Source organism: Trachemys scripta, chromosome 1 (assembly GCF_013100865.1).
Source record: "Trachemys scripta elegans isolate TJP31775 chromosome 1, CAS_Tse_1.0, whole genome shotgun sequence".
Classification (NCBI taxonomy): domain Eukaryota; kingdom Metazoa; phylum Chordata; order Testudines; family Emydidae; genus Trachemys; species Trachemys scripta.
The window spans coordinates 187,969,887-187,994,670 of record NC_048298.1 but is presented as its reverse complement, the minus strand read 5'-3'; the positions used below and the strand labels follow the sequence as shown (position 1 = coordinate 187,994,670).

The 24,784-nt window shown below is 36.9% G+C and overlaps 2 protein-coding genes across 2 annotated transcripts in view; one reads left to right on the top strand and one right to left on the bottom strand.

Annotated features, from left to right (window-relative positions):
* Window positions 1–16,891, top strand: part of HLCS (holocarboxylase synthetase) — a 28,170-nt gene extending 11,279 nt beyond the window's left edge. The window contains exons 4-7 of the mRNA XM_034770296.1: window positions 1,070–1,230; window positions 5,943–6,057; window positions 10,344–10,557; window positions 11,307–16,891. Coding sequence (XP_034626187.1) covers window positions 1,070–1,230; window positions 5,943–6,057; window positions 10,344–10,557; window positions 11,307–11,478 — 662 coding nt within the window. The 3' untranslated portion in view covers window positions 11,479–16,891. The remainder of the gene's footprint in view (window positions 1–1,069; window positions 1,231–5,942; window positions 6,058–10,343; window positions 10,558–11,306) is intronic.
* Window positions 16,892–19,468: 2,577 nt separating this feature from the next.
* SIM2 (SIM bHLH transcription factor 2) overlaps window positions 19,469–24,784 on the bottom strand; it is a 69,858-nt gene continuing 64,542 nt past the window's right edge. Inside the window, exon 11 of the mRNA XM_034752676.1 lies at window positions 19,469–21,728. Coding sequence (XP_034608567.1) covers window positions 21,001–21,728 — 728 coding nt within the window. The 3' untranslated portion in view covers window positions 19,469–21,000. The remainder of the gene's footprint in view (window positions 21,729–24,784) is intronic.

Sequence of the window (24,784 nt, the reverse complement as noted above, 5' to 3'; positions counted from 1 at the left end):
CCCAGCCGCCCGGCATTGCCGGTCCCCGGCGGCCCGGCGCACCCCCTGGCTGCCCAGCACCGCCAGCCCCAGGCCAGCCCCCAGCCCAGCAGCGCCGGATTTTCCCGGACATGTTCAGCTTTTGGCATTTCCCCCCGGACGGGGATTTGAGTCCCAAAAAGCCGGACATGTCCGGGGAAATCCGGACGTATGGTAACCCTATTTTTTCCCCTTTTACTCTTATTAATCTGAATCCAACCCAACTTAGAAATGACCAAAAGTAGTTATCTCATGGATGTTTAGTGGCTTACATAGAATGAATTGGTGTCATTGTTTTAATTCCTACTGAAAAGTCTTCTATATCACACAAACTGCCATCACCACAGTTGGCACTGAACCAAACCAGAACCAAAACTCCCATTGACTTCATTGCAGCAGGACTGGGCCTTGAATTGGCATGGAGCAGTGGTTCTCAACCTGCAGCCCACAGGTCACTTGCAGACCAATCAGCACACAGCTGTGGCTCATGTGACATCCTCAGGGTCATACAGGGAGCATGTATATTGTGTGCGTGCGACCCATATAACACACAGAATGCTACAAATGCGGCCCTCAATGGTAAATAGTTTGAGAACTACGAGCATGGAGTCTGTTCTGTGGATAGATAGAAGGCTTCAATCTCCAGGAACGTTTCACAAGTACTTTTTTATTTAAAAACAAACATAAGTAGTTCATAAAAACATATGATCTACAAGATACCAAGGAATTGTGGGCAACATATTGTGTGCAACGCTTTTGATTTCTCTATGAAGTTTCTATAAACATGATTACCTGAACACACATTCACAAAACCAATACTTTAAAAATAGCTATAAAATTGAATGTAGTTTTTCTTTGAAATAAGCTGGAACAGTTTTAGAGCCCTCCTTGTAGATTTTTTTTTCAAGAGAATGCTATTTTTGAATAAACTAATTCTTATGCTGCTGCTTTCTACATTAACTAGTATGAACTTTGTAAAAACAAAACAAATAACCCTCACAATTTCTCTGTCTTACATGTTTGTTTATTCAGTGTTGTGGATTTTTTTCAGGTCGTGGTGGAAATGTCTGGCTCAGTCCTGTGGGATGTGCTCTATCAACATTACATGTTTCCATTCCTTTGTGTTCCCAGCTGGGACAGAGAATTCCTTTTATTCAGCACCTGGTGTCTCTGGCTGTGGTGGAGTCCGTGAGATCAGTACCTGGATATCAGGTATCTAATTTTAATTCATGTTAATATTCCTATTATTTTCACATTTCATTGAGTTCAGTCTTTAACCTGACCTTCATAACTAGGTTGTGTCATTGAAGCCATAGATCAGTGATACTCGGACTGAGGCTCACAAGCTGCAAGTGATTCTTTAATGTGTCTACTATGGCTCTTTGCAGCACATTATATTAAAACACTGCGTGATTTAATTATTAACCAATCGGGATGTTTTTGCTATGTTATTAACCAAAAATAATACTTGGTCAGTCCTTTTTCTGTGAGAATATATATATATATATATATATATAAAAATGTTAAAAACTAAATATTTCCTGTCATACCATTTAAATATGAATACATAGTACCATAGTAAATGAAACAATAAGTTTGCACTACTGTGCCTCTTTTGGGTAATGTTGATCCCTAAGTTGTCTCCTGAACTGCTGCGGTCTGAGTATCACTGCCAATGAGTTTAGCTCTTCAGTAATACTGGATTGTATAATTGCTGTGTGATTAAAAGAATGGATGGATTTAGCCTTCCGATTTATTTGTATATGTTTTTAATAGATGTGGTGCTTGCAAAGTGAGTGCCTGCTATTAGGGCCGGCTCTACTGTTCTTGCCTCCCCAAGCAGTGCGCTGAATTGCCGTCGCGGACGGCGGGGGCAGTCCGTGCGTCGTTAGGGCGGCATGCGCATTTCCGCAGCGGCAGCAATTTGGCGGCAGCTTCTCGGACGGCAATTTGGCGTGTTGCTTGGGAGCAAAAACACATGGACTGCCGCCCCTTGCAGATTGCCGCCCCAAGCACCTGCTTGGAAGTCTGGTGCCTGGAGCCGGCCCTGCCTGCTATTGATTAGATTGAGTCTAGCAAACTCATTTCACTTATAATCTAATGAGCATTTGAGCTTCAGATTCCAACAGTGAAGATGGATTTACCCTTTACTTTGTCTAAATGTTGGATTCATTTGTTTTGGTTATGAAAGTGTTGAGGAAAAGTGAGAAGAAAAACAGAATAAAACTGATAAATGCTTTTTTTTGTTGGTGCATTTCAGAGGCAACTTGTCCCCTTTTAAAGGATTTTTTCCAACTCTTTTTGAAGGTTGAAAACTGATTTTTAAAGAAAAAGTTAAGAGTATTGCTCTCAGGAGGGAATCAAATGTCCTGTCATCAGTGTTCAAATGAAGAACCAATCTTCTTCATCACCTCATATATCTCTTTTTTTAATGTTACCATATTCTAATATTTGCTAACTATAAAACTTTGGTATTTTACAGAAGTAGTTAACTGAAGCACATGTTTCCTATATTACTCAAAATGAATGTCTTATACACATTTACACATGAACTTTATTATAGTGGCACCCAGTAGCTTTGCTGTAGTTTAGGGTCTGTCAGCCCTTCTATTAAAACCTCCTAACTTCAGCACTTCATAACTTGACTGTAAAAATTGCTCCAGACTGAAATTTACAATACAAAACCTTTGGCTGAGGAGGTCAATATTTTTAACTATTGAAAATAAAAGGGGGAGAAGGGTTACTTTTTTAAAGTGTGAGTCGAAAAGCAAAAATAGACATAGTTTAAGAATCTTCTTACTTCTGCACCTCTCTTCATACTGTGGCATATATAGCGGCTACTTTTCAATGAATTATTTTTTTTTAAAAATTAGTCCATTCAGGAGTAGCAACTTGATTGACATAATAGATGATGATATTAACACAGAAGGAATAATTGTGTCAATAACACACACAGTTGAGTCTACCGGTTATACATTTATATTTTTAGAATAGCTTGTTCTGACCATAAAGAAGTTGAGTTTATCTTGAAAGAAATACACTCCACCCCCTAAGAATGAATTAACTACATAATTGGAGCTATTAAATTCCATCATGTCAGTGATCACTAAATTAAGAGGAATCACTAAATATACTTTGACAGTTCGTCATCATCCTGAACTCAGTGGAAGAAAGGATTTCTGTACTCCGTTTGAGATTTTTTTAAAGAAAGGAAATTAAACACAGACAAGAGATTAAAACAATGTTAAGAGTCTGACTCAAATCCATGAAAGCAAGGAAATTCAAAGTTAAATCTGAAACTCTATTCTTAAATTGCCCCATTGGACGTAGGGTAATGCAAGGCTCTCCACATGGTGGATGAACATATATGCCATATAAGCTTCAGTAGCTAGGAACAATGGGTTAAGTTATGGATGAGGTTTCAATCTTAGTTCTACATTTCCATACCTTTTTGCATAAGTCAGACCTTTATTATTACTTTAACATACTTTTTATATTGTTTTATTATGCTCAAATTCCATTCCAGAATTTTTGTACAAAAGTATCAAATGTACGTGTCTCAGTTGATCAGTCAGTCATTTTTAGGGCTGTGTCTTTAGTGTTCACAGGTCTAAATGGCCAGCAGTTCAAGCTACTCTCCACAGTTCTGGATTCTCAGTGGGAAAATCTGACAATTCAATTCAGTTTCATTTGCAGATGACAGTGCTCTGAATACAAACAAACCTTATGTACTAGATATTTTCTACTGTCCCTGACTCAGAACAGTATTTAGGAGCCAGTACATAACTTTCAAATAAAAATAACATGTGTCACCACTACATGTAACCTGCTAAATCAGTGCAAAATAATGCATTGTATTTTATATTTTGACAGTAAATCCTTTGGAAACAATGGTAGTTATGCAGCAGCTCATCTTGCCTCATTATATTACAACAAAAAACTCATGTCACCACTATAGTTCATCTTGAAAACTAGTACTATTGTAGAAATATCTGCTGTTCTCCATATCCAGCAGTTAGTTCCTTAGCAGTACAAATGTCTGTGGTCTATTGGCTTGTCTACATGGGAAGTTAGTGCAGAACAGGCTGGGGTGTGAATTTAAAGCACAATTGCTATGTTGCCCTAGCTCACCACATGGCACTCTTATTCTGGACTAAGAGTGCCTTTGTGTGGTTAAATTTAATGTACTTTAAAGTGGAGTTAGTGTGAAATAGCTATTGCGCTTTAAATTCACACCCTAACTTATTCCACACTAACTTCCCCATGTAGAAAAGCTAGCGATGTGTATTTTTCGAACTCCTGAGTCTGTTACAGTTCAGAGAGTAATGACCTGCACAGGATGCCTTGAGAAGATCTGTTAATCCTGACATACTGAATGGCTTAGCTGTGGCATGCTTTGAAAACTGTATGTCCCAAGAATCTTCTGTAAATCTGCACTGAAATGTGAATAGTCAAGTGCTTGTGGTAATGAATATGAACTATGTTTTCTTACAATTCCTTATGATACCAGAATAAGTTAGCATTTCCTGTACAGATATGCAGAGACATCTGTGTAATGGAATCCTCACTGGCCTTTAAATCTGTCAGGAAAGTAGACATAGACCCAGGTGCAGTTTTCACACATCCTGTAAAAGGATTTCATAATCTACAAAAGGAGAGGGTGTAACCAGATTCTTGTAGTCATGGAGCACCTCCCATGATTTGCCTCTTGGGATCCAGTCATATGCAGTTTTTTAAGCTCCAGGAAGCACATTTGCTTTCTTTTTACATTTAAGTAGCTGGTGCAAAGTTTAATTCAGTTCTGGGGCTTTAACAAAAACTTCTTTATTGCAATGGAATGGTGTCATATGATGCAGTTTGTGTTTCCAATACCATGGTATAGATTGAACATAGCTGCATAAAATGTGAATATTTTTAGGACTATTTACATAGTTAATTGTGAATTGGAATTTTCTCCTGACTGCTAAATTTCATTCCTGATCTTCAAGATGTCATTGCCTCCCTGTCTGACTTCTGCAAGAACCTTGGGATATATTTGTTCTGTTCATTGTGGGCAGTTCTAGGCGTGTTTAGCAAAGTTGATTGTCTTTCTTTAATAGATCATTTCTATCCTGAAACAGATTTTTATGGCGAATAAAGAAATTCAACCAAGTTATTCGTAGACTAATAGATCGAAGGGCTAGAAAGGACTATTGTGATCATGTAGTCTGACCTATATAACACAAGCCAAGGAATTTCTCCAGAATAATTCCTTTTGAACTTTAGTTTCTTTGCTTAAAAAATCCAATCTAGATTTCAAAATTGCCAGTTATAGACAATCCCTGTAACTCTTGGTAAATTGTTCCAATTGTTAATTACCTATTGTCTGTGATTTTGAGATTTTTAGGGAAGACCTCTGCCAAGTCACTTTGAAGTCCCTATTTTTGATTATGTATAGTTCCTGTAAGCCATTAGTATCTACTGTATAGCTTATTACTAAATAACTACTCTCAATTGTCTGTGATTGCTGCCAACCTTCATAATAAACCACCATGAAACTTGCAGATTCCCCTACAGATATTTACTTTCTTTGGGGTTGAGGAGTAAGCCTCAAGAATGGGAAAGAGTTTTTCAAGGTGAAAATACCAACTTTCTCATTGATATTTGGATTTTTGGCAGTCATGAGTTTCCATCTTAATGTTGTTATACTTACTAGAGTTCCTCAAATGTGTGCTTAGTTATAAAAACTCAAATTCAAAATATAGTTCTGTGTCTGACTCATTGTTCTGTAAATGATTTTGATCTACTTTAATTAAGAAAGAACTAAATTATCATGTTCCAAGGTAGCAGAGAGGGATGGCATTTGCAGAACTACTGAGTGATGGCAGAGTCTTTATAAAAGAACAGCATTATATGGTTATATACATATACATTTATTTCTTTAGGATATTGACCTGCGAGTGAAGTGGCCAAATGATATTTACTACAGTGACCTCATGAAGCTTGGTGGGGTTCTGGTAAATTCTACACTTATGGGAGACACATTTCACATACTTATTGGTAAGTGTCTAAATTATTTTCAGGCTTGTCAGGCCATTTTTTCTAAAGCTATTTAATTATTCTTAATGTCCTATACGAGTTCAAACTACGAGAACAAGAGCAAATGAGAAGTGGGTATGCTAGTATGCAAACCATGATATTCACAAAACACAAAAAATAGATGTCTTCTGTGATCTATAACATTCCATATGGCTGGCCGGGAGAAGCTAAACACAAGCATCAGGACTGATATAGTAGATTTTGAAGAATTAAAAATAACAGGATGAAAGTTTTCTTTCACATTGACTCACAAAGGTAGGGTACCATGGAGAAAAGTTTACTATATTTTTAATGTTTTTTCCTATCTAATAAGCACGCTTTGTCTTTTCCCTTCTCCATGAAGTGAGGAATAGAATAGATCTGTCATGTGCTCAGGAGCAAACTCTGTGCTCTGTAGGGAGTTCCAGAATGTCCTGCCTCCTCAAAGCAATTCTTTATCTTTTGATAAGTCTAAAAACTGGATTTGTCAAGGAACTTCTATGTAGAAGGTTAAGACAAGGAGATGATTATTATTGTTTAGTATTGGTACATAGCACAACATATGTGCACAGTATTTTACAGAGCAAATGAAGACATGGTTCCTACCCAGATGGCTTAAAGATCTAAACAAGTTACACAGTTTAAGTCAAAAACAACGAGGAGTCCTTGTGGCATAATTTATTTGGGCATAAGCTTTCGTGGGCTATAACCCACTTCATGCATCTGATGAAATAGGTTATAGCCCACGAAAGCTTATGCCCAAATAAATGCGTTAGTCTGTAAGGTGCCACAAGGACTCCTCACTGTTTTTGCTGATACAGACTAACATGGCTACCCCTCTGAAACAGTTTAAGTCAGTCATTCCTTTTCTCTTCAACTTAGTTGCAGCCATTGAATCTTCTGTTGAACTCATACCTTTGAAAGGCAATTTTCTTTTTTAATGAACTTAAGAGAATGGAAGGTGCTATGAGACAGTTTTGAAGCCTTCTGTCTTTTAGAGCATTTGGTCCTTCCATATGTTTTTTCCTGAGCCATTCTACCCCAAGGGTAATACCTACAAAAGAATTTATCGTCTAAAGACAAGAAGGTAAAACACATCTTAAAAATAAACAAAAATCACCTTTTTTGTAGCAATTACTTCTCTTGACTCATTACATTTCAGCGTTAGACATGGAGCTGCTAAATAAATGCACCAAAAAATTCAGATTCAAATTGGAACTTATTCATTCTATCCTCTCAGTCATCTCCAGTGCAGACTTCATGACAAAAGTAGGTCTGGAAAAAGGGTACACATTAGAACCTCAGTTTTATGAACTAATTGGTGATTAAGGAGTTCAACAAATCCAAAAATTCATAAAATTGGAAATCTGAAAATGACAGTAAATTCTGTTCATAAGTTAATTTATCAGTTGTCAGTGATAGTGTACGTAACGAATGGTGGCAAATGACTGTAATGTGCCCGATTTGTCTTGGAGAGAACTGCTTCTCTTCCTTGCCACAGAATCTCTCATTTTTTTCAGATCTATACAGCCACTTGAATGTTGGCTGAAGGCATGTTCAATGGCAAAAAAATTGTTAATATAACCAGTTGTTCATAAGGTCAGTGTTCATAAAATCAGAGTTCTGTTGTATTTTCATTTACTAATCAGACCCTCTAAATTGGAAGTTCCTGAGATTTCTGTACCAGTTGTCTTCACTACCAACAGAAGATTCTTTTCTGTCTGACTACCCCTCTCCCTCCTTTCCTCCAAGGAATATGTGATCTAGTAACAGTGTTGAGTGTATTGGTGACAGCATTTAGAGTACAGAGTAATCTACCCATTCTTGCATTAGTAGCATGGTGAAATTCCTACAACTCAATGTGCAAAATGTGCCATCCGTTTTCTACAGACACATGGCTTCATTGTAAGCCAAGTTGAATGATCTAATCAAATTAAACTTATTCAATATGTGTGGGGTGGTAATAAATACCAAGAGCCAACAAAGTCTGTATATCAGGACAAAGTATCAGAGTGGTAGGCGTGTTAGTCTGTATCCAAAAAAACAATGAGGAGTCTGGTGGCACCTTAAAGACTAACATTTATTTGGGCATAAGCTTTTGTGGGTTAAAAAAAACCCAATTCTTCAGATGCATGGAGTGAAAATTACAGATACAGTCATAAATATATATTGGCACATGAAGAGAAGGGAGTTACCTTACGAAACATGGTTACCCCTCTAATAATCTAAACCTTCTAACCCTAGTTATGGGTGGAGAGGGAGGGAGGGCTCTTTCTCCTGTTCTCCTGTTTTCTGAAAGTCCCATTGAGAATCTAGCCCAAAAACCTTTTGGTTGAAACTATTCCACAAATTCGTATCAAATTCACAGGCAGCCTTGGAACCACTAAAACTGCATTTTTCAGCTAATAAAACAACTGATACTTTGATACTAGGGTTAGAAGGATGAGATTATAAGAGAGGTAGCCGTGTTTTGTAAGGTCACTCCCTTCTCTTCATGTATCTGTAATTTTCACTCCGTGCATCTGAAGAAGTGGGTTTTTTACCCACGAAAGTTTATGCCCAAATAACTCTGTTAACCTTTAAGGTACCACTGGACTCCTCGTTGTTTTTTGTATCAGGACAAAGATCCTCTCTGCCAGGATAGCCAGCTGAATTTAAGTGTCCGTCTCAGAAGCATAAAAGGCCAAAGACAAACTCTTTAACTAATTGGCATTACCAGGTTTTCTAACCATGACTGGTCACTCATTTCATATATCATACATTGGGGGGAGGGATAGCTCAGTGGTTTGAGCATTGGCCTCTAAACCCAGGGCTGTGAGTTCAATCCTTGAGGGGGCCACGTAGGGATCTGGGGCAAAATCAGTCCTTGGTCCTGCTAGTGAAGGCAGCAGGGGGCTGGACTCTATGACCTTGTAAGGTCCCTTCCAGTTCTAGGAGATGGGATATCTCCATTAATTTCATTTTATTTAGATTTCTAAGGCTTCAGTCTGATCCTCTGCTCACGTTTGTCAGGCTCTGCAAGATAGGTGATGTCTTGAAACTGATAGTACATTAGTAGCTAGGGTCTGTATTCATATGTACTATGTTTGAGTGCAAATAGCTGTGTTTCAGTTGCTTACTTCTTAGTGTATTGTGTTAATTTTTCTCATTTTCTTGTTAGATAATCCACTTCTCCCTACTTCCAGTGGTATTGATATATTTTGCTGGATATTACTATAAATCTTTCTTTTGTGTGCATATTCTAGTTATTTAAAAAAGAAAAAACGTAATTTAGTTCCTGAAGAGAACCTTCTCTCTCCTGGTAATTCTGAGTGAATTAATTCCATGTTTTCATGATCTCATCAAGTTTATAAAATAATGTAACCTACTGCTTCCTACGGAAGAAGCCAGTTTACTCTTGAGCCTGAGTGACAAGTCTGGCCTAACTGCACAGGGAAAGGAAAATCCACATTATATGGGGGGAAGGAGGGAATAAATAGTTAATACAAGATTTTCTTACATCTCTTAAAGCCTGTTTGAGGAGGCTGCAAGAAAGGTCCCCAAGAGCCATATAATAACAATGGCTTTTTGCCAACATTATCCTAGCTGGAGAGATCTCAGTGAGAAACTTGAGGCTTCAAAAGGATATTATGGCAAGACAGCTTAAACTATCTGGAGTCTAACCCTGAAAGTATGACTCTTCAGGGCTTTTCCCAGGAAGCCAATTGCTGACTTATGAGCTGAGGAAAAAAGGCTTATTTTTCAGAATGTGAAATCAGTTAACTGTAGAAAATAGAAGAGACTCTTAGTCACATTCTAGGCTGCTAGATTCATAGTGTGGTTAATCGTCTGCTTTCAGATAGTTTGGTAGCTGGCTGTCAATACCACAATTTAAGGGATTTTCAGTTTTTTATTGGCAATCTAGACAGCACAGCTAGCACTTTCCTTATTCCTAAATCTTCACTTTAGTCACAAGTTAGGAGTTTGGTAGGATGGCATTTTCTTGATGGGACTGTATTGGGGCTATTTGAACTGGCATTTATTGGCAGAAAGGAGTTTAAAGGAGGATGTGGACATAAATGTTAACTAGGCTCTGAGTGTAATTAGCTGCATACATGCATTTGGGAATGCAAAAGATTGATGAAAAACGGTACAATGGTGGGAAAATCCTTTAAGAAAACCTTTAGAAAGCTTTGCACCAAATGATTGAAGAAAGTGCAAATGCATTTATTATATGATAAGAAATAGTCAACATTTCCTACTGTGCACTCTTGATTTTTCTTCCTCAGGCTATGGATTTAATGTGAATAATAGCAATCCCACCATATGCATCAATGATCTCATCATGGAGTACAATAAGAAAAATATGACAAAACTAAGGTCCTTAACAGTAGACTACCTGATTGCTAGGAGTGTAACTGTGCTGGAAAGACTGATAGACATATTTCAGGAAAAAGGACCTGATGGAGTTCTTCCCTTATATTATAAATACTGGATACATGCGTAAGTATAGCTGTCTCTTCTATTCAACTTTTCCTAAACTTTCCCTTTAGAGAATTAGGAATAACTCATAGATGTCATGCCTTGCACTGTGAATGTTCCACTAGATTGCCTTTTCAAGCAGTAGTGACTTAGTTGGGTTTTACGTAAGAGCATATTTTCAGTATTTATATTGGTGTTAGAATAGCATAGATCAAAATTTTAATGTATTGGCATTTATTACAAAACTTTGCTAGGGATCTTGCATGTACCATCTCATGAAACAATGAGAATATTTAGGGTTTTATAGCTATTTGTTTTGCTTAAAAATTGTGCTGTACTAATTTATCAAAAATTATGTTGTGAATTAACCATGCGTTCTGCAAAAGGGGTCTAAGGAGAAAATAAAGGAGCTCTAATGAAGGTCATTATTATCTCTAAAGATTCAGAGAAATGAGGAATAACACTGTCTTTAATAGAAGACTCAATGCTCTCCCTATAGTATTTATCATGATTGCTGTTTGTTAGTCATCCTTGTTGAATTGTTTTTTATAACTGATATAAAATCCACAACCAGCTCTGGTGAATTTCAACCATTGTTTTGTTTTCATTTCGTTTCAGAGGAGGGAAAAGTTCACAAGTAATAATATAATGGGTTATTTTTGTGACATGTTCAAAGTTTATTTTTAAATAATTAACTGGTGCTCCCTTTTCTTTTCTTTTCTTTTCTTTTCTTTTCTTTTCTTTTCTTTTCTTTTCTTTTCTTTTTATAGTGGTAGGCAGGTCCGTCTCTGGAGTGAAGAGGGCCCATTAGCATGGATAGTTGGAATAGATGATTGTGGATTCCTTCAAGTTCATGAGGAAGGCAAAGGTGTAGAGTCTGTGCACCCAGATGGCAACTCATTTGACATGCTGAAAAACCTTATTATCTCAAAGCAGCAGTAGACCTTAGAGTTGTTGAAAAAGTTGCTCTAAGAAGATTGTTCTGTATTCAGCACCTAGCAGCTGATCTTGGCTATACACAATATATCAAACTGGAATGATTTGGAGGTGAAGTGTAAAAGCTACATATTACATTTTACATTATTGTTTCATTTCTGTTGTGTTTTCTAGCCAGTGGCCCTAAGGACCAATTAGTATTTTCTATGCGTTTTTCATGTTGCATATTTTTAAGCATAGAGGTGAGAGGTAGCTTATGATTAGGAAAAATCAATTTTTTACCAATCTTTAGTTTCTTCTTTCTTAACATGGATAGCTTAGTTGAAAGTTGCTACAAAAGTTAGTGTTATCCCATTACTGGAGACCCGTAATCTTTTGCTAATTGCTAAAAAATTCACTAATGGTATTGTTTGTTATAAGCATTTACAGTAGGGAGGTATTTGCAAAGGAAGATGTTAAGCTCATCATTAATTCAATATATTTAAGAAACTAAAAAGACTGCATATATTTGTTTTTAAAAAAATGTGTTTGAATAATGCATCTATTGTGGTTTTGCTTTGGGTATAAGCAGTAAAATGTTTAAATTACTTACTATGAAATTTTAAAGAAATGAGTTCTGCTTATGTCAGCTGTGGAGGGGACATGTGAAAGAACTCACCACACACCCATAAGGGAAAGTGGGAAGAATTCTGCAAGTTTATTAAGTTAACTGTATACTCACTGTATACTTATAGTTCCTCCCACCCTTTAGAAATAATGAGCAACTTTGCTGATTTGGCTCGGCTCCCAGTGGGCTTCTATATCCTTTCATCATTCTGTAACTGGATCTCTGGACTGTAGGCCCTTTGCACCTCTCTTGTGGCGGCCTTATGCTTGGACATCCCCACCAGCAGTGCCTGTGAACTGGGTTAATTTATAACCCCCAAAATATAGATATTTTCTGCTTTTCTTAGCCTGTTAACTAGCTCTGATTCTTAGTAAACCACTCCATGCTTCCTTGTATATAGGTCTTTCTTTCAAGAGCTCTTAACCCTCCACAAGAATTGCCCACCACATATGCAATTAGTGAATCACTTAGTTGTCATCCCCTATGCTATTGGCCATCAAATACTCAGTCCAAGAATTGATATCAGTGTTGACTGTACTTCACTCAATCCCTGAGAGGTGAACCCCATCCAAATGATGAAATAAGAGAAGGAACCTTGTTCTTAATGTCTCCTTTGCTAGCAACTATTCCAGTGAGAAAAGCACAATGAGGGGGCCTCTGTTCCAACCATCTCTCTAAAATCTCTTTTATTGTACTTTCATACTATTTCCCAAAGCAAGCCTCCTATTGTGGTGTTAATAATTGAACCCAAGGGATTTAAGGATTGTTTATTTGAAAGTGTCCTGCAGTCCAGCCTCCAAACTTACCTAATTGCTGTAGAGGTTGGGTCAGATACAGTAGATAAGACAGTATGTGGCTGGAGGGCATAGGTGAGAAGCTGAACTTGAGCTCCCAACTGCACATATATGCTTTCAGGTTCTTCTCCTGGACCAGTCCAATTTTCATTTACAGCCTGGTCACCTGAGCAATGGACCTCAAGCCAATCACCACACATCAATAGATGTCAGGTGTGACCTGGCCAATAGCCAGCTATGTCTCCTAATGTGGACTGCCATTGGTTATTACTACACCCTTCCCTGAGGAAGCTTGGCTTAACCAAGTGGGTTCTCATAAATACATTCCTGTCTTCTAGCCAGAAATGGAATTTATGGGTTAAAGTTCACTTCATAAATAACCAATATAAGGAGATCAGCTCAATTACAAATCCAAGAAATCGTAAAGGAGAGTTGGCCTGTAATGGTAGATTAGAGTAATCCTGACTTACTGGGATTTGGATGCTTTGTCGGTAAATTGCTAGTGATTAAGTTTTCTGTGTATTTAAAGTGAGGATTTTGCCCTCCATGTCATAGTTTCTTTCATTTTCTGACTTACAAAACAGTCAGTTTCTTACATCAGACAGGACTGCACACCAAAAAAATAATAGAAGTAACACAGTAAACACTAAATATTGAATGACTTATTTAATAATTCTTATTTAATGTACTATGTGTAAACAATAATGCCCAACTTCCCTCTCACAAGATCTTGGTTAGATTTTAATACTACTTTGGGCTGGGAACTTTTGACTACTGACTTATAGATATACATGATTATTTATTTTTAATACTCATATTTAAGTTTGAGCTACTAATCTTAAATACTGAGAGGAACTCTTGCAATATAGTGTTCTCTACTCTTCTCTTCTTCGCTACCTTTTCTTTATACGGTTTATGAATGATGTATGTTGCTACTTGTCAACTGCAGAATTTTGATATTGCTTTTTACTCCTTGCCACCATTCCCAGCTATAAACAGTGAAAAGAAAATTCAACAATGCTCTTGGTTCTTCTTGGTCTGGTTTATTTCATCATGAAAACCTTCCCTTAATGCAGAGCAGTACTTTCCCAATCTGACTCTTGTATAGCTGAATTAATCTAGAAAACTGCTGTTTGTGCTGCAGTCCTTAATATAAAACCTGACTGTCACTATCATGGCACAGTCAGGCATCTTTTTTGTAAAGCAGAATTAACACACTTAGGGCCATATCATACCACTGATTTTTTTTTTTTTTTTTTTTTTTTGTCTGAGCAGAGTTGATCTGAATGTGACTTACATTTGAAATGTGACAATATATGGCCTATTCTGTAGTGAGATCAATAGCAACAGTAGTTCTTCTGAAAAATTCCATATGAAATCATAAACTTTATAATAGAGATTAACCTTAATAATAAAAAAATTCACTAACAGGACCAAGTACTAATTTTGCCCTAGATCCCTAATTGCCCCTTCAAGGATTGAACTCACAACCCTGGGTTTAGCAGGCCAATGCTCAAACCACTGAGCTGTCTCTCACCCACAGTCCTGAACCACAGTCCCCTGATTGAAATACACCCAAACTTCAGGAAATTTTGATCCAGATTTGAATGTTGTGGTGTGCCCTGATCTCGGTCATGGACTGATCCAAAACCCTGGATACAAACACCCCAAAACATTGGGAACATTTGGATCAACATCTAAGTCCAAAATGTGCAGTTTAAGCCCATGTAACACTTTACAAATCCTCATTGACTTCTTTGGGACTCGGCATAGGAATATAGGCCTGCCCACATGGTTTGGTAGGGCTGCATGGGTATAAATACCTCCCACCCCCCACACACACTCTTTCGGTCAGCAGGAGGATAATGCAGCAACCCTCAACTGACTTGGCCCCAACTGCTTTCTGCCATTCCTGTCCGTACCTGTAAACTTCCCCTTTCTCCCTATCTGCTGAAAGGGAGCCGTTAAAGGGGCAACACCCCTTTTCCTCCAGCTAGCTGGACAAAGACCCACTTGCATGAACGTTGCAGTAGGCACATTATCCCAATAAAAAGACTAAGGAGGAAAATGTACTCCTCCTGTGGGCCGAGGTGAGTGTCTATAAAACTTCACTTAGCTGAAATGCCACAGGACCTGTAGAGCAGGCAGATATATATCCTTAACTATATAATAAAATGCCAACAGTTTTTCATAGCTCCTGTCATTGCTTTTTGGATTTCTGTGGGGGGTTCTTAATGAAAACCATGTTTTGTTTATGTTTTATGCTGTAATGCTATTCTGGACATGTCTGCATTGGAAAAATTATTTAATTTCCTTTTTGTAAATGAAAACTAATGAAGTGTGGACATGTCAGAGCACAAGTAGATCATGTGGGAATACTACTTTTCCTTTACGCTTTTTAATGGCTTGTTCTCGTGTGTACAAGACTACCTATTGTCTTGAGAGGGGAAAAACAGCCTTCAGTAGGATGAAATATTTGTCATAAACCTGACTTTTGCTTCAGATGTACCACAGAATTTTACAAAGCAAATTCCTGTTTTATGCAGAACAGCTGAGTAAGGCCATTCTGACCAGCAGCTGTTACTGTCAAGAAAGCCTTTTTATTCTACACTCATCTTAAGGTATATGGGGAACACAGTCGGTAATCTCATTGTTTTTGTGCCAAACTTGTGTTTAAAAAAAAAAAAAAGTCAGAGTTTTTGTATAACTACTACTTTTTTTATTAAAAAAAAAAATCCCTATACAAATTAGATAAAACATAGAAATATGTATGGGCAAAGGTAGGAAGTCAGCCATCCCAAAAATCTGGAAGTATCACACTGAAAATGTGTTGCTGTTAAAATATCCAGATTAGTAAAACATCTATTTCATTTTTAGGCTGATGTCACATCTCAAACAATTTTCTTGATGAAGTGCTGTCAAAAGTATTTCATTATGGTACCCGTATTTCTTGCAATTTGAGATTTTCTCCTGGACTCAGATATAAAACTCCTCATTAGATGTGAAAATAGTTATAGAGACTGTATATTGATAGCAAAACTTCTGCTGAGCAAGTGTGGCTGGGGGAGGAGGAGGTGTGTTTCTCTCTGTCTCTCTCTTTGGAAAGAGTGAGACAGGGACTTGTAGCCAGGCAGAACTGATACCATTTCCAGTGTTTTTAAAATTATATCAGGCACTTAGAATTAAGAGTTCAAGATCTGAGCAAACCTCACTCCTGTTATGATGTTTTATAAGCGTTTGGTGCATTTTCAAATATATATCCTGCAAGATTAATATACCTCAAGGGCTGTTATCTAGAAATTGTATTGAAAAATGTTTAAATCTTTATGCTGTAGCTCAAGTATTGCAGGTAAGAAAATATTTTGGTTTTGGTGTTTTTTGGCGGGGGGAGGCAGTTAAAGATATTTTGCTCTTTTTGATTCAGCAACAGGACCGTAGTAATTTGAAAAAATACAATTCTGAAACTAGTTGGGGAACTATGACGAAACATATAGTTATGCAAAAAATACAGCGCTAAAATATTTGGCATGGAAAGGAGTAGTACATAACCCATTCTTCAGTTCAGCTTATGTCTTTTAGTGGGGATAGATTCCATCATTAGAACCTATTAAAACTAGCTGATTTCCTGGTGAGCTGTATTTGTGGATATCACATGCATTTTTCAGCAGTGTTTATGCTACTGTAGTGGACCGGTACCATGGTGTTAAGCTGTGATGAAGCTGCTTTCTCACCATTAACAGATCGGTCTTAGCCGAAGAATTTACACATTAGAGTCCCACAAATAGTTTAGGAAAAGGAGTTGCAATCAAATGCTGTACATTTGTGATGTATTTAAAATACTCCATTGGTAGGCTTTATTCAGCAGATAGCCTTATCTTTAAGGACTGAAAATAACCCTATTTCTATAAAACTGCTATGCATAGTTGGAATAAAATAAATTAAATCTTTGCATTTTATAGTTTGAAAGAATTATCTAAGTTAATGTTGTCAAAGCTATGATTACAATTAAAAACTCTAAATGCTCAAAAAAATCTCCACTGTGTCTGTCATTCTTAATGCCTTATGCTTGTATTTTAAAAAAATCAAACCCATTACTCCTTTGGCTACAGTATTTAACATTTTAACAGTTTTGTTTTATATAATAAATAAGCAAAATATGCTTTATATTTTTAGGGAGTACATACATAATTCTAAGCATTAATAGTGTGTTTGTATTTTTCTTTACTTTTCACAAGTATTTGCCAAATACTTCATTTCTGCATCATATTTTTTAAAAAAATGAAAAAAGTGGACTCAGACACGTTTGTTCTGAGAAATAACTGAGATGGATTGAAAAAATACATTTACTGTCACATTTTGTGAATTTCAGACACGTACCAATATTCCAGCAGCTATCCCATTCTTTCATAAAAACAGCATCTGTTTTGTGTGTGAGCTATATTTTCTAACCTGTATATTGTGCATATCACTGTGTTTAGAATGAGCAAATCTACTGAGTAACTCTTTAGAAACTTCAGGGCTGAATTCAATAGAAAAGTTTGTTACTGCACTTACAAGTGTTGTGATATCTCTGCTAATAGCAGACAGATTTTGAGACACCAATAAGTGATTAATGTTTTCAATTTCACTCTTCATTAAAACTCTGTATTTCTCTTTACATAGTTTCTTTGCCATTCCAGGAACTCCCTAAGAAGTGAAAAAATCTGTGGAGTTGCACAATGAAAGTATTTCTGGCTCAAATGAATGTAGTAGAGAGAAGGGAAATGAAATGGTTTTTCCCTAATATATTCTGATTTACACTCCAATTATATGGAATATTTTTCCTAATATTAAAAAAAAAAGTCAATTCTTGCACCATATACTGCGCTGAGTATGCACAGTGAACATCTGTAGTTTAACTGTCTCAAAGTATAGATCTGTACTCCTACTTCTTTATAGAATTCTTCATTCATGTTCCAGATGTGAATACGCAATCAGTGTTTCTATTTGGGGTGGCTCGGGGAAATGTTACACATTTGGTTTTTTTTAGTCACAAATATATGTTCTGAAACTTAATCCACATTATCATATGTGAATGAATAATTGATTCTCTATTTCCTAACTATAAACCTCTATGTATCAGAACCTCGTGTACTGTAAAACATCTGCTGGAGAATGATGGAACACCTCCATAACACATATTCTTTGACTACAGCCGCAAAGTGTGAATAAGAAAGTAGATGCTTGAAAATACTTTGTGGTATTGTAAAAAAAAAAAAAAAAAAAAAAACACTAAAGCCAAACTTGTACCTTCTGAAATCATGTTTTCACAATGAAGACCAACTCAAGAGAACAGAAAAATATACTAGACTGACGTTGTATGCTGCACACCATACTAGTGATGTATAGCAAAATGTTTATGGGAGAGCTGTGCATCGGGTTTCTTCTTGACAGTGACGACAATGTCAGTTTTCTCATTGCAGGACATTTTTAATTTTAAAAAATTAACACACTTAAGTCTTGGCATCATTGTAGTCTTCCAGGAATTAAGTTGGATATATACATTAGTGACACTAGTTTGGAAGGTCAATTAAACAATGAGAACAAAGCATTTGTAGCTAATCATATCAATATCGTAATAGATTCACTTGTAAAATTCCTTTAGACCTGACTCCTTTCTAGCTTTAGAGAAGCACAGAGTGCACTTACAGTGAACATTTTTGTAAAGGCATCAAAATTCTAGTAGCTACTAGTAAATATTTTTGTTGAGCATTATAGTGAAAGTATGCAGGGGCAGAGAAAAAAGCACTGTAAGCGAATTAAAAGTTAAGTTAACTGTGAACTTGCAATATATCAGATGAATTGCAAAATAAGGCTTTCTTAATACTATTAACCTTTTAATAGGAAGGCAGAGCAAATACTGAAAACTGTTTTTTAAACACGTCTTTAAAGCATTTCTGTTTACTTGTTATATCAATTAATATTCATAAAAACCTAGGAAGATGAATGAATTTTGTTGCTGTGTATGAAATACAGAAAATGCTTTATTGATTAAAAATGTATACATTTTATTACATCCTTTAACATATTTGTCTTTAATAAGGTGTAATCCATGAGCATGTATTTTTCCATATTGCACAAGCCATGTGAGTACTTTCTTTAGAGATACCTACAGAGCATGAGACATTTATATTTAGCTGTGGCAGATAAAAGCTTTTATAATGTAATCTAGCCTTGAATGGAACTAAAAAAAGAAGCTAGATATTGCTGACTCAAGTCTACAATGCAGTCTTCCTATAAAACACCATCTGACTCCATTATTTGTACTTGTTAATGTTTATATGTATTATTTTAGGGAGTCATTCGTCATTTTATCAAGGGCACAAAGAATTTTTAGGGAGGTGATGGAGAAGGTGTTGTATGCTGATCATGTCTACTCTCTATAGAACATACATACAGTAGAACCTCAGAATTACGAACACCTTGGGAATGGAGATTGTTCATAACTGAAATGTTTGCAACTCTGAACAAAGTTACAGTTCTTTCAAAAGTTTAAAACTGAACATTGACTGAATACAGCTTTGCAACTTTACTATGTGGAAGAAAAATGCTGCTTTCCCTTTACTTTTTTTGTAGTTTACGTTCAACACAGTACAGTACTGTATTTACTTTTTTGGAGAGGACGGTCTCTACAGTTGACTGATTGTGTACTTCCAGTTCCAAATGAGGTGGGGTGGTTGACTGGTCAGTTTGTAACTCCCTGTGTTTGTAACAGTGAGGTTCTATTGTAAACACGTATGTCTCCTTATGTCCTGATTTGTACACTGTAGGGACAGGCGAAAATAACTAATTGGTACTTTATTGGAAATACTGAACAAAACTAAGTAGATGGGGATTTTCTGCTAATCTGAAATGCTTTTTCCTGGATACAGTTTACTGTACCTAACCATGAGAGCTGTGCGAAATGTTCAGCTCTAACACAAATGTACTCAAGCTGCTTTTTGTAACTTGCAGTGGTTTCTTGTGTCCAAACTGTCCATCAAAGTATTTTTGTGGTGAGAGAGAATCTGTGAAACCTGAATCTTGACTTCGGGTCGACAAGGAGAATTCAACCTTGAGACAATCCAGTTTGCTAAAACCAGAACTTTTTCAAAACTTTAGAAACTGCTGACACGTTTTGAACCAAGCTTGTAAAGTTTCACTGAATTCTTTTCACTATTTCCTACGCTGTCTAGAATAAGAAATTCCTATCAGGACGGTCTTTTGAATAGTTTGTTTGAAAAAGTGCACAATCTTCTCCCAGTATATCCAGTGGCACACACTTCAAAAAGTTATTTCTTATCATTTAGCATTTTTTTATTGGGAGTAATTTTCAGTCCTTGCAGTGTGATCTCATGTTGTGCCAATCTTGCTATGACAAGACTTTTTAATATGTATCTGTGTCGTCTAGTTTGACATTTTATCATCCCTCTGGAATACACTGTGATAGCAACAAGGTATGAATTCCTGACTCTGTGTTAAAATATATCATCAAGGTAGAATCATCAAACTTTGTTTTAGACCATTCAAATAATTAATAAGCATTCCAAGACAATGTGAATTGTTGTTAGTTCATGCAATTATGTCATGGATACCTAAGATTCATTACCATTTTTTAAACAAAGTTCATTTGTCAGGTTGTTTACAACATGGATTGAAAATTGCTCTAGTATTTCACAGTGTTTGTCAGATAACATTTCAACTAAATTTTATGGTTCATATTAATGATAAAAATCTTGAATATATTTTGGAGTCCTAGTTTTTAAAAAAAGAAAAAAAAATAGTTGCCTCTGTATAATTCTAGGCATATAACACTTACCCTTTAATTTTGTTACACACTGTAAAATAACAAAAATATGATCTTTATATGGCTTCTTACTGGCAGAGTCTACACCAGAGATTAATCTGTAACAATGAAGCACTGAAGCTACATGTGTATTTTTCTGACCTTAAAGGTACTATTACACATTACTTGCCAAGAACATATACAAGTTTGTCCCTCACTGACCTTCTGCTATGCTCAGTAAATGTAACCATGTTTTCTCATGCTTTTTAGAAATTATTATAGTTTGGGTTTGTTTTTAATTAAGAAATACATTTCTATTATCGTCACCTCCCATTGGCTATTATTACAGAAGTTCCAATATAATGGGGTAGTGCAGTCTCCTTGTGGGTTTCTGGAGAAGAGGCTGATGATGGACTTTGGTTTTTATAAATAAATGTATTTACCTCTTCAGAAGTGTATCCATAATTTTCTGCTACGTGTCCAGTCGCTGTACATGATGAGGTTTGAAATGTACCGTGTTTGGCTAAAACATGGTGATAGTTCAGAAATACAAATGGGACTTGTCCAGTAGTTCTTGTATCCATCATGTGTTCATTTTCAGAGTCATGGTCAAGCTTTACTGTCATTCTGTCATCGTTGTCTAGTTCATCCAGGTTCATAGCATGATGGCTAATATGCCCATATTTTGGTTCTTTCATACATATTCTCCTTGTTTGTTCATATACTGTTGGCACTGGCAGGAGATGACTTAATTGTCCAATAGCTTTAGCCTGAAAACATTCTGATTTTGGCAACAAGGAATTAGCTATGGAGTTTGAAAAAGACTTTTCATTAACACACACTTTTTCTTGTAGGTCTCTGCTGAAAGCTAACTTGTTTTCTTCTTTAATGAGATGATGAGATGGATGTATCCTGCTTTCCATTTTGTTGGGTTTCATGATGCTGGAGTTGTAAATCTCTTCTTTGTATCTGCTGTTTGGCATGGATGTTGCACAACTTGTAAAGCTGTCAGATGTAGCATCTTGGCTGTATCTTCTGTTTGGTATGGGCACTTTTAGGGAAAATAAAGAGTATTAATTGCAGATGATTGGAACTCATATACTATGAGTTGTGTTAGAGACATTAACATTAATACCAGCTAAGTTTGGGCCTAATCCAAAGCTCATTGACTTCAAATGGTTTGAATCAGACCCTTTATGACTGTACTGAAAAACCAGAAACCGATCTGGAAGGCTAGTCAGTGTGTAAGGCAATTGACACTTTAGTTGCTCTATTGCAACTTTTCAACTAGGAAAATGTTTTGATTGCATTATTAAATGAACTTCTCATTGTTTGTCTGTGTGGCTGTAAATTGGTTTCCTCTTTGAAATGGTTAAATCAGGAAATTTAACAGGGACTTAAACATTTGGAAAAGGGATATAAGTTTATACTTTTGAAACTTCTTTGTAAAAGCTTCAAAATCGATTCCCAAAATAAATGTTACATTTTTATTATGTATTAAATTCAGAGTCAAACAAGACTTTATTCTTGTTGCCAATGTGTAGGGGGTGGAGATTACTTGGACTCTTACAGGAGCCATTTACAAATGGATCTAGAATTATGTCCTGTTATACTGGCTTTTTAAATTGTTTAATTTGTTTCTTTGAAATGAAATCTAGCATTGGATATTAAAAATACTGTATCTGTAGCAGAGCAGTAGAAATGCCACTTAACTACAGTAATATTATACTTATGCTTTTGAGAGAGACTTTGACATGTCAAAAACAGTCCAAAAACTTGGGGAGTTTGAAGATCAGAATATTAAATCATGGATGAGCCTCAGATGCAAAGGTCAGATCTGGATCCAAGGTATCCCAGTTTTCAAGGATATTTGAATGTGGGGTTTTGGTTTCACCCCATCTTTCTGAAATACGAAAATGTCTGCTGCATCTCTTCCCAATAAGCTCTACTCTGTCCATGGTTTAAGGATTCATTAGCCAATCGGAGTTGGTTGCATTGTTTTCTATTTGCCTCACACTGCCGTTCTGTTTCGTACCATTTTGCCTACAAATGGCAGGAGAAGAAGCTACCTGTTTTAGTCCTATCCGATCTGACTAAAGTTATGCAATATTCAGCCAGAATATAAAATGCAGTTTCTGGTTAGTAACCATCTGGATTTTTTTATGCTCATTGCCAAGATATAAATCTTGGATTTAACCTTTAATATCAAACGTTCAAATATCAGATCTAAGTATGCCTTGGTCTCATTTTCAAGTCACTTAGGCACTCAGGCTGAGGGCAAGTCTACACGAGAGCGCTACATTGGCACAGCTGCACCTGGTGCCGATGTGCCATGCTGATGGGAGAGCGCTCTCCTGTTGGACAATTACTCCACCTCTGCAAAAGCTGGAAGCTATGTCGGCGGGAGAGCACCTCCTGTCGACCTAGCACCAGTGTGGGCAGCGCTTAAGTTGATGTAATTTATGTCACTCAGGGGGGTGGCTTTTCACACCCCTGAGCGATGTACGTTACATCGACTTAAGCAGTACTGTAGACCAGCCCTCAGTCTCAATGGAAGTACGTGTGACTTAGACTTTTGAAAAATGGATGGGCTCTTTCAGAAATTTTATCCAACGTCTTATAGGTTATGTCTACACTGTAGCTGGGATCTGCTTCCCAGTGCAGGTAGACAGATGTGCTAGGTTTGCTTTTGAGCTATCGTGAAAAATAGCAGTGTAGCTGGGGGTAGCCACCCGTGTATGTACTCTGGAGGTCTGGGTGGAGTTGTACTCAGGCAGTTAGCCCAAGCTGCTGCATCTGTCACTTCCAGCTACATGGCTATTTTTAGCATGGTAGCTCAAACTGAGCAAGCTTGTGTCTGTCTACCCATGCTGGGAAGCACGCTGCCAGCTGTAGTGTCGGCATATCCTTACTTAGGGCTCACCCTGTAGTGATTGCTGACATCAATGCAACTAAAATATTCACATCACTGCTGCAGACACTAGTGAAGCCATCAACTACACACACTTTCTACTGATTTAAGTGGGAGTTGCAGCACATAACTAATAGACGAATTTGGTCCAGAATGCTGGACTTAGTTTCTCCTTTTACTTATCTATCAAAAACTAACTTTCAAATATTGTTTTTAATATTTTTGTAAGTTTCACAGTAAATAGTGCACACACTTTGTTAACAGATAAAATGACACCTTAGTTCACACGTGAAAGCAGTGTTTAATTCTTATAACACAAAGGGCTTGTCTACACAGGGAAATTTACTGGTATAATTATAGTGCAATCGTTTTACCACTAGAACCCCTTGTGTGGACACTCTTATTCTGGAATACAAGTAGTTCATTGCAGGTTAGTTTATGTTGCTTGGAAGCAGTACACTGGTATAGTTATGCCAGTAAATTTCCCTGTGTAGATAGGCCCTAAGATGTAATAAACTTGCCCTCTTTACTGCAGTTTGGAGCAGTTTAGCTCCTGTCCCTATTCTCCTCTATCAGCAGAAGCCTCATTTCCTTTACTGCACCCTCCTTTCATCCAAACAAAACTCCTCTCCCCCAACTTAAGAACTCAATTTCAAGACCTGGGGCTTAGCCAGTATCATAAGATATACAAGAACCCACTCGTGTACTTTTGTTTTTTACGTAGTCTATTAAATTCTATTATTAATGGCTATAGTTTGCTGTTAATTTTTGGCCTTTTTTATTTATGGAGTATGGATTTAAACTAAAGCTAAATCTGTTTAGTTTACCTCCCTGTTTGTAAGCCAACATCTAGGTGTCTCATGGGTTAGGGTAGTCAGTTAAACGAGCTGTCTCTGGAGCAGCAGAGCACAAACCACATACACTAGCTTTTGTTTTGTGTGCTTGGGCTCAAAACATTTATTGGAACTAGGCTAGAGTTAGCCCAGTGTCTTAGCAAGTTCGAGTCACCCTGGTGGAGGTTTCTCATGGGATGGCCTCTAGTGGGAAATTTAGTTGTTGAAAGCAAACTCAGGGCATCATGCTGCCACAGGAAGTAGTTTACACCAGGACTGGTTGAGCCAATGCTGTCAAACTTGCAGCTGTAGGACGCCCGACTACATCAGAAGCACAGTGAAATGCCTGTGAGACATTTACTG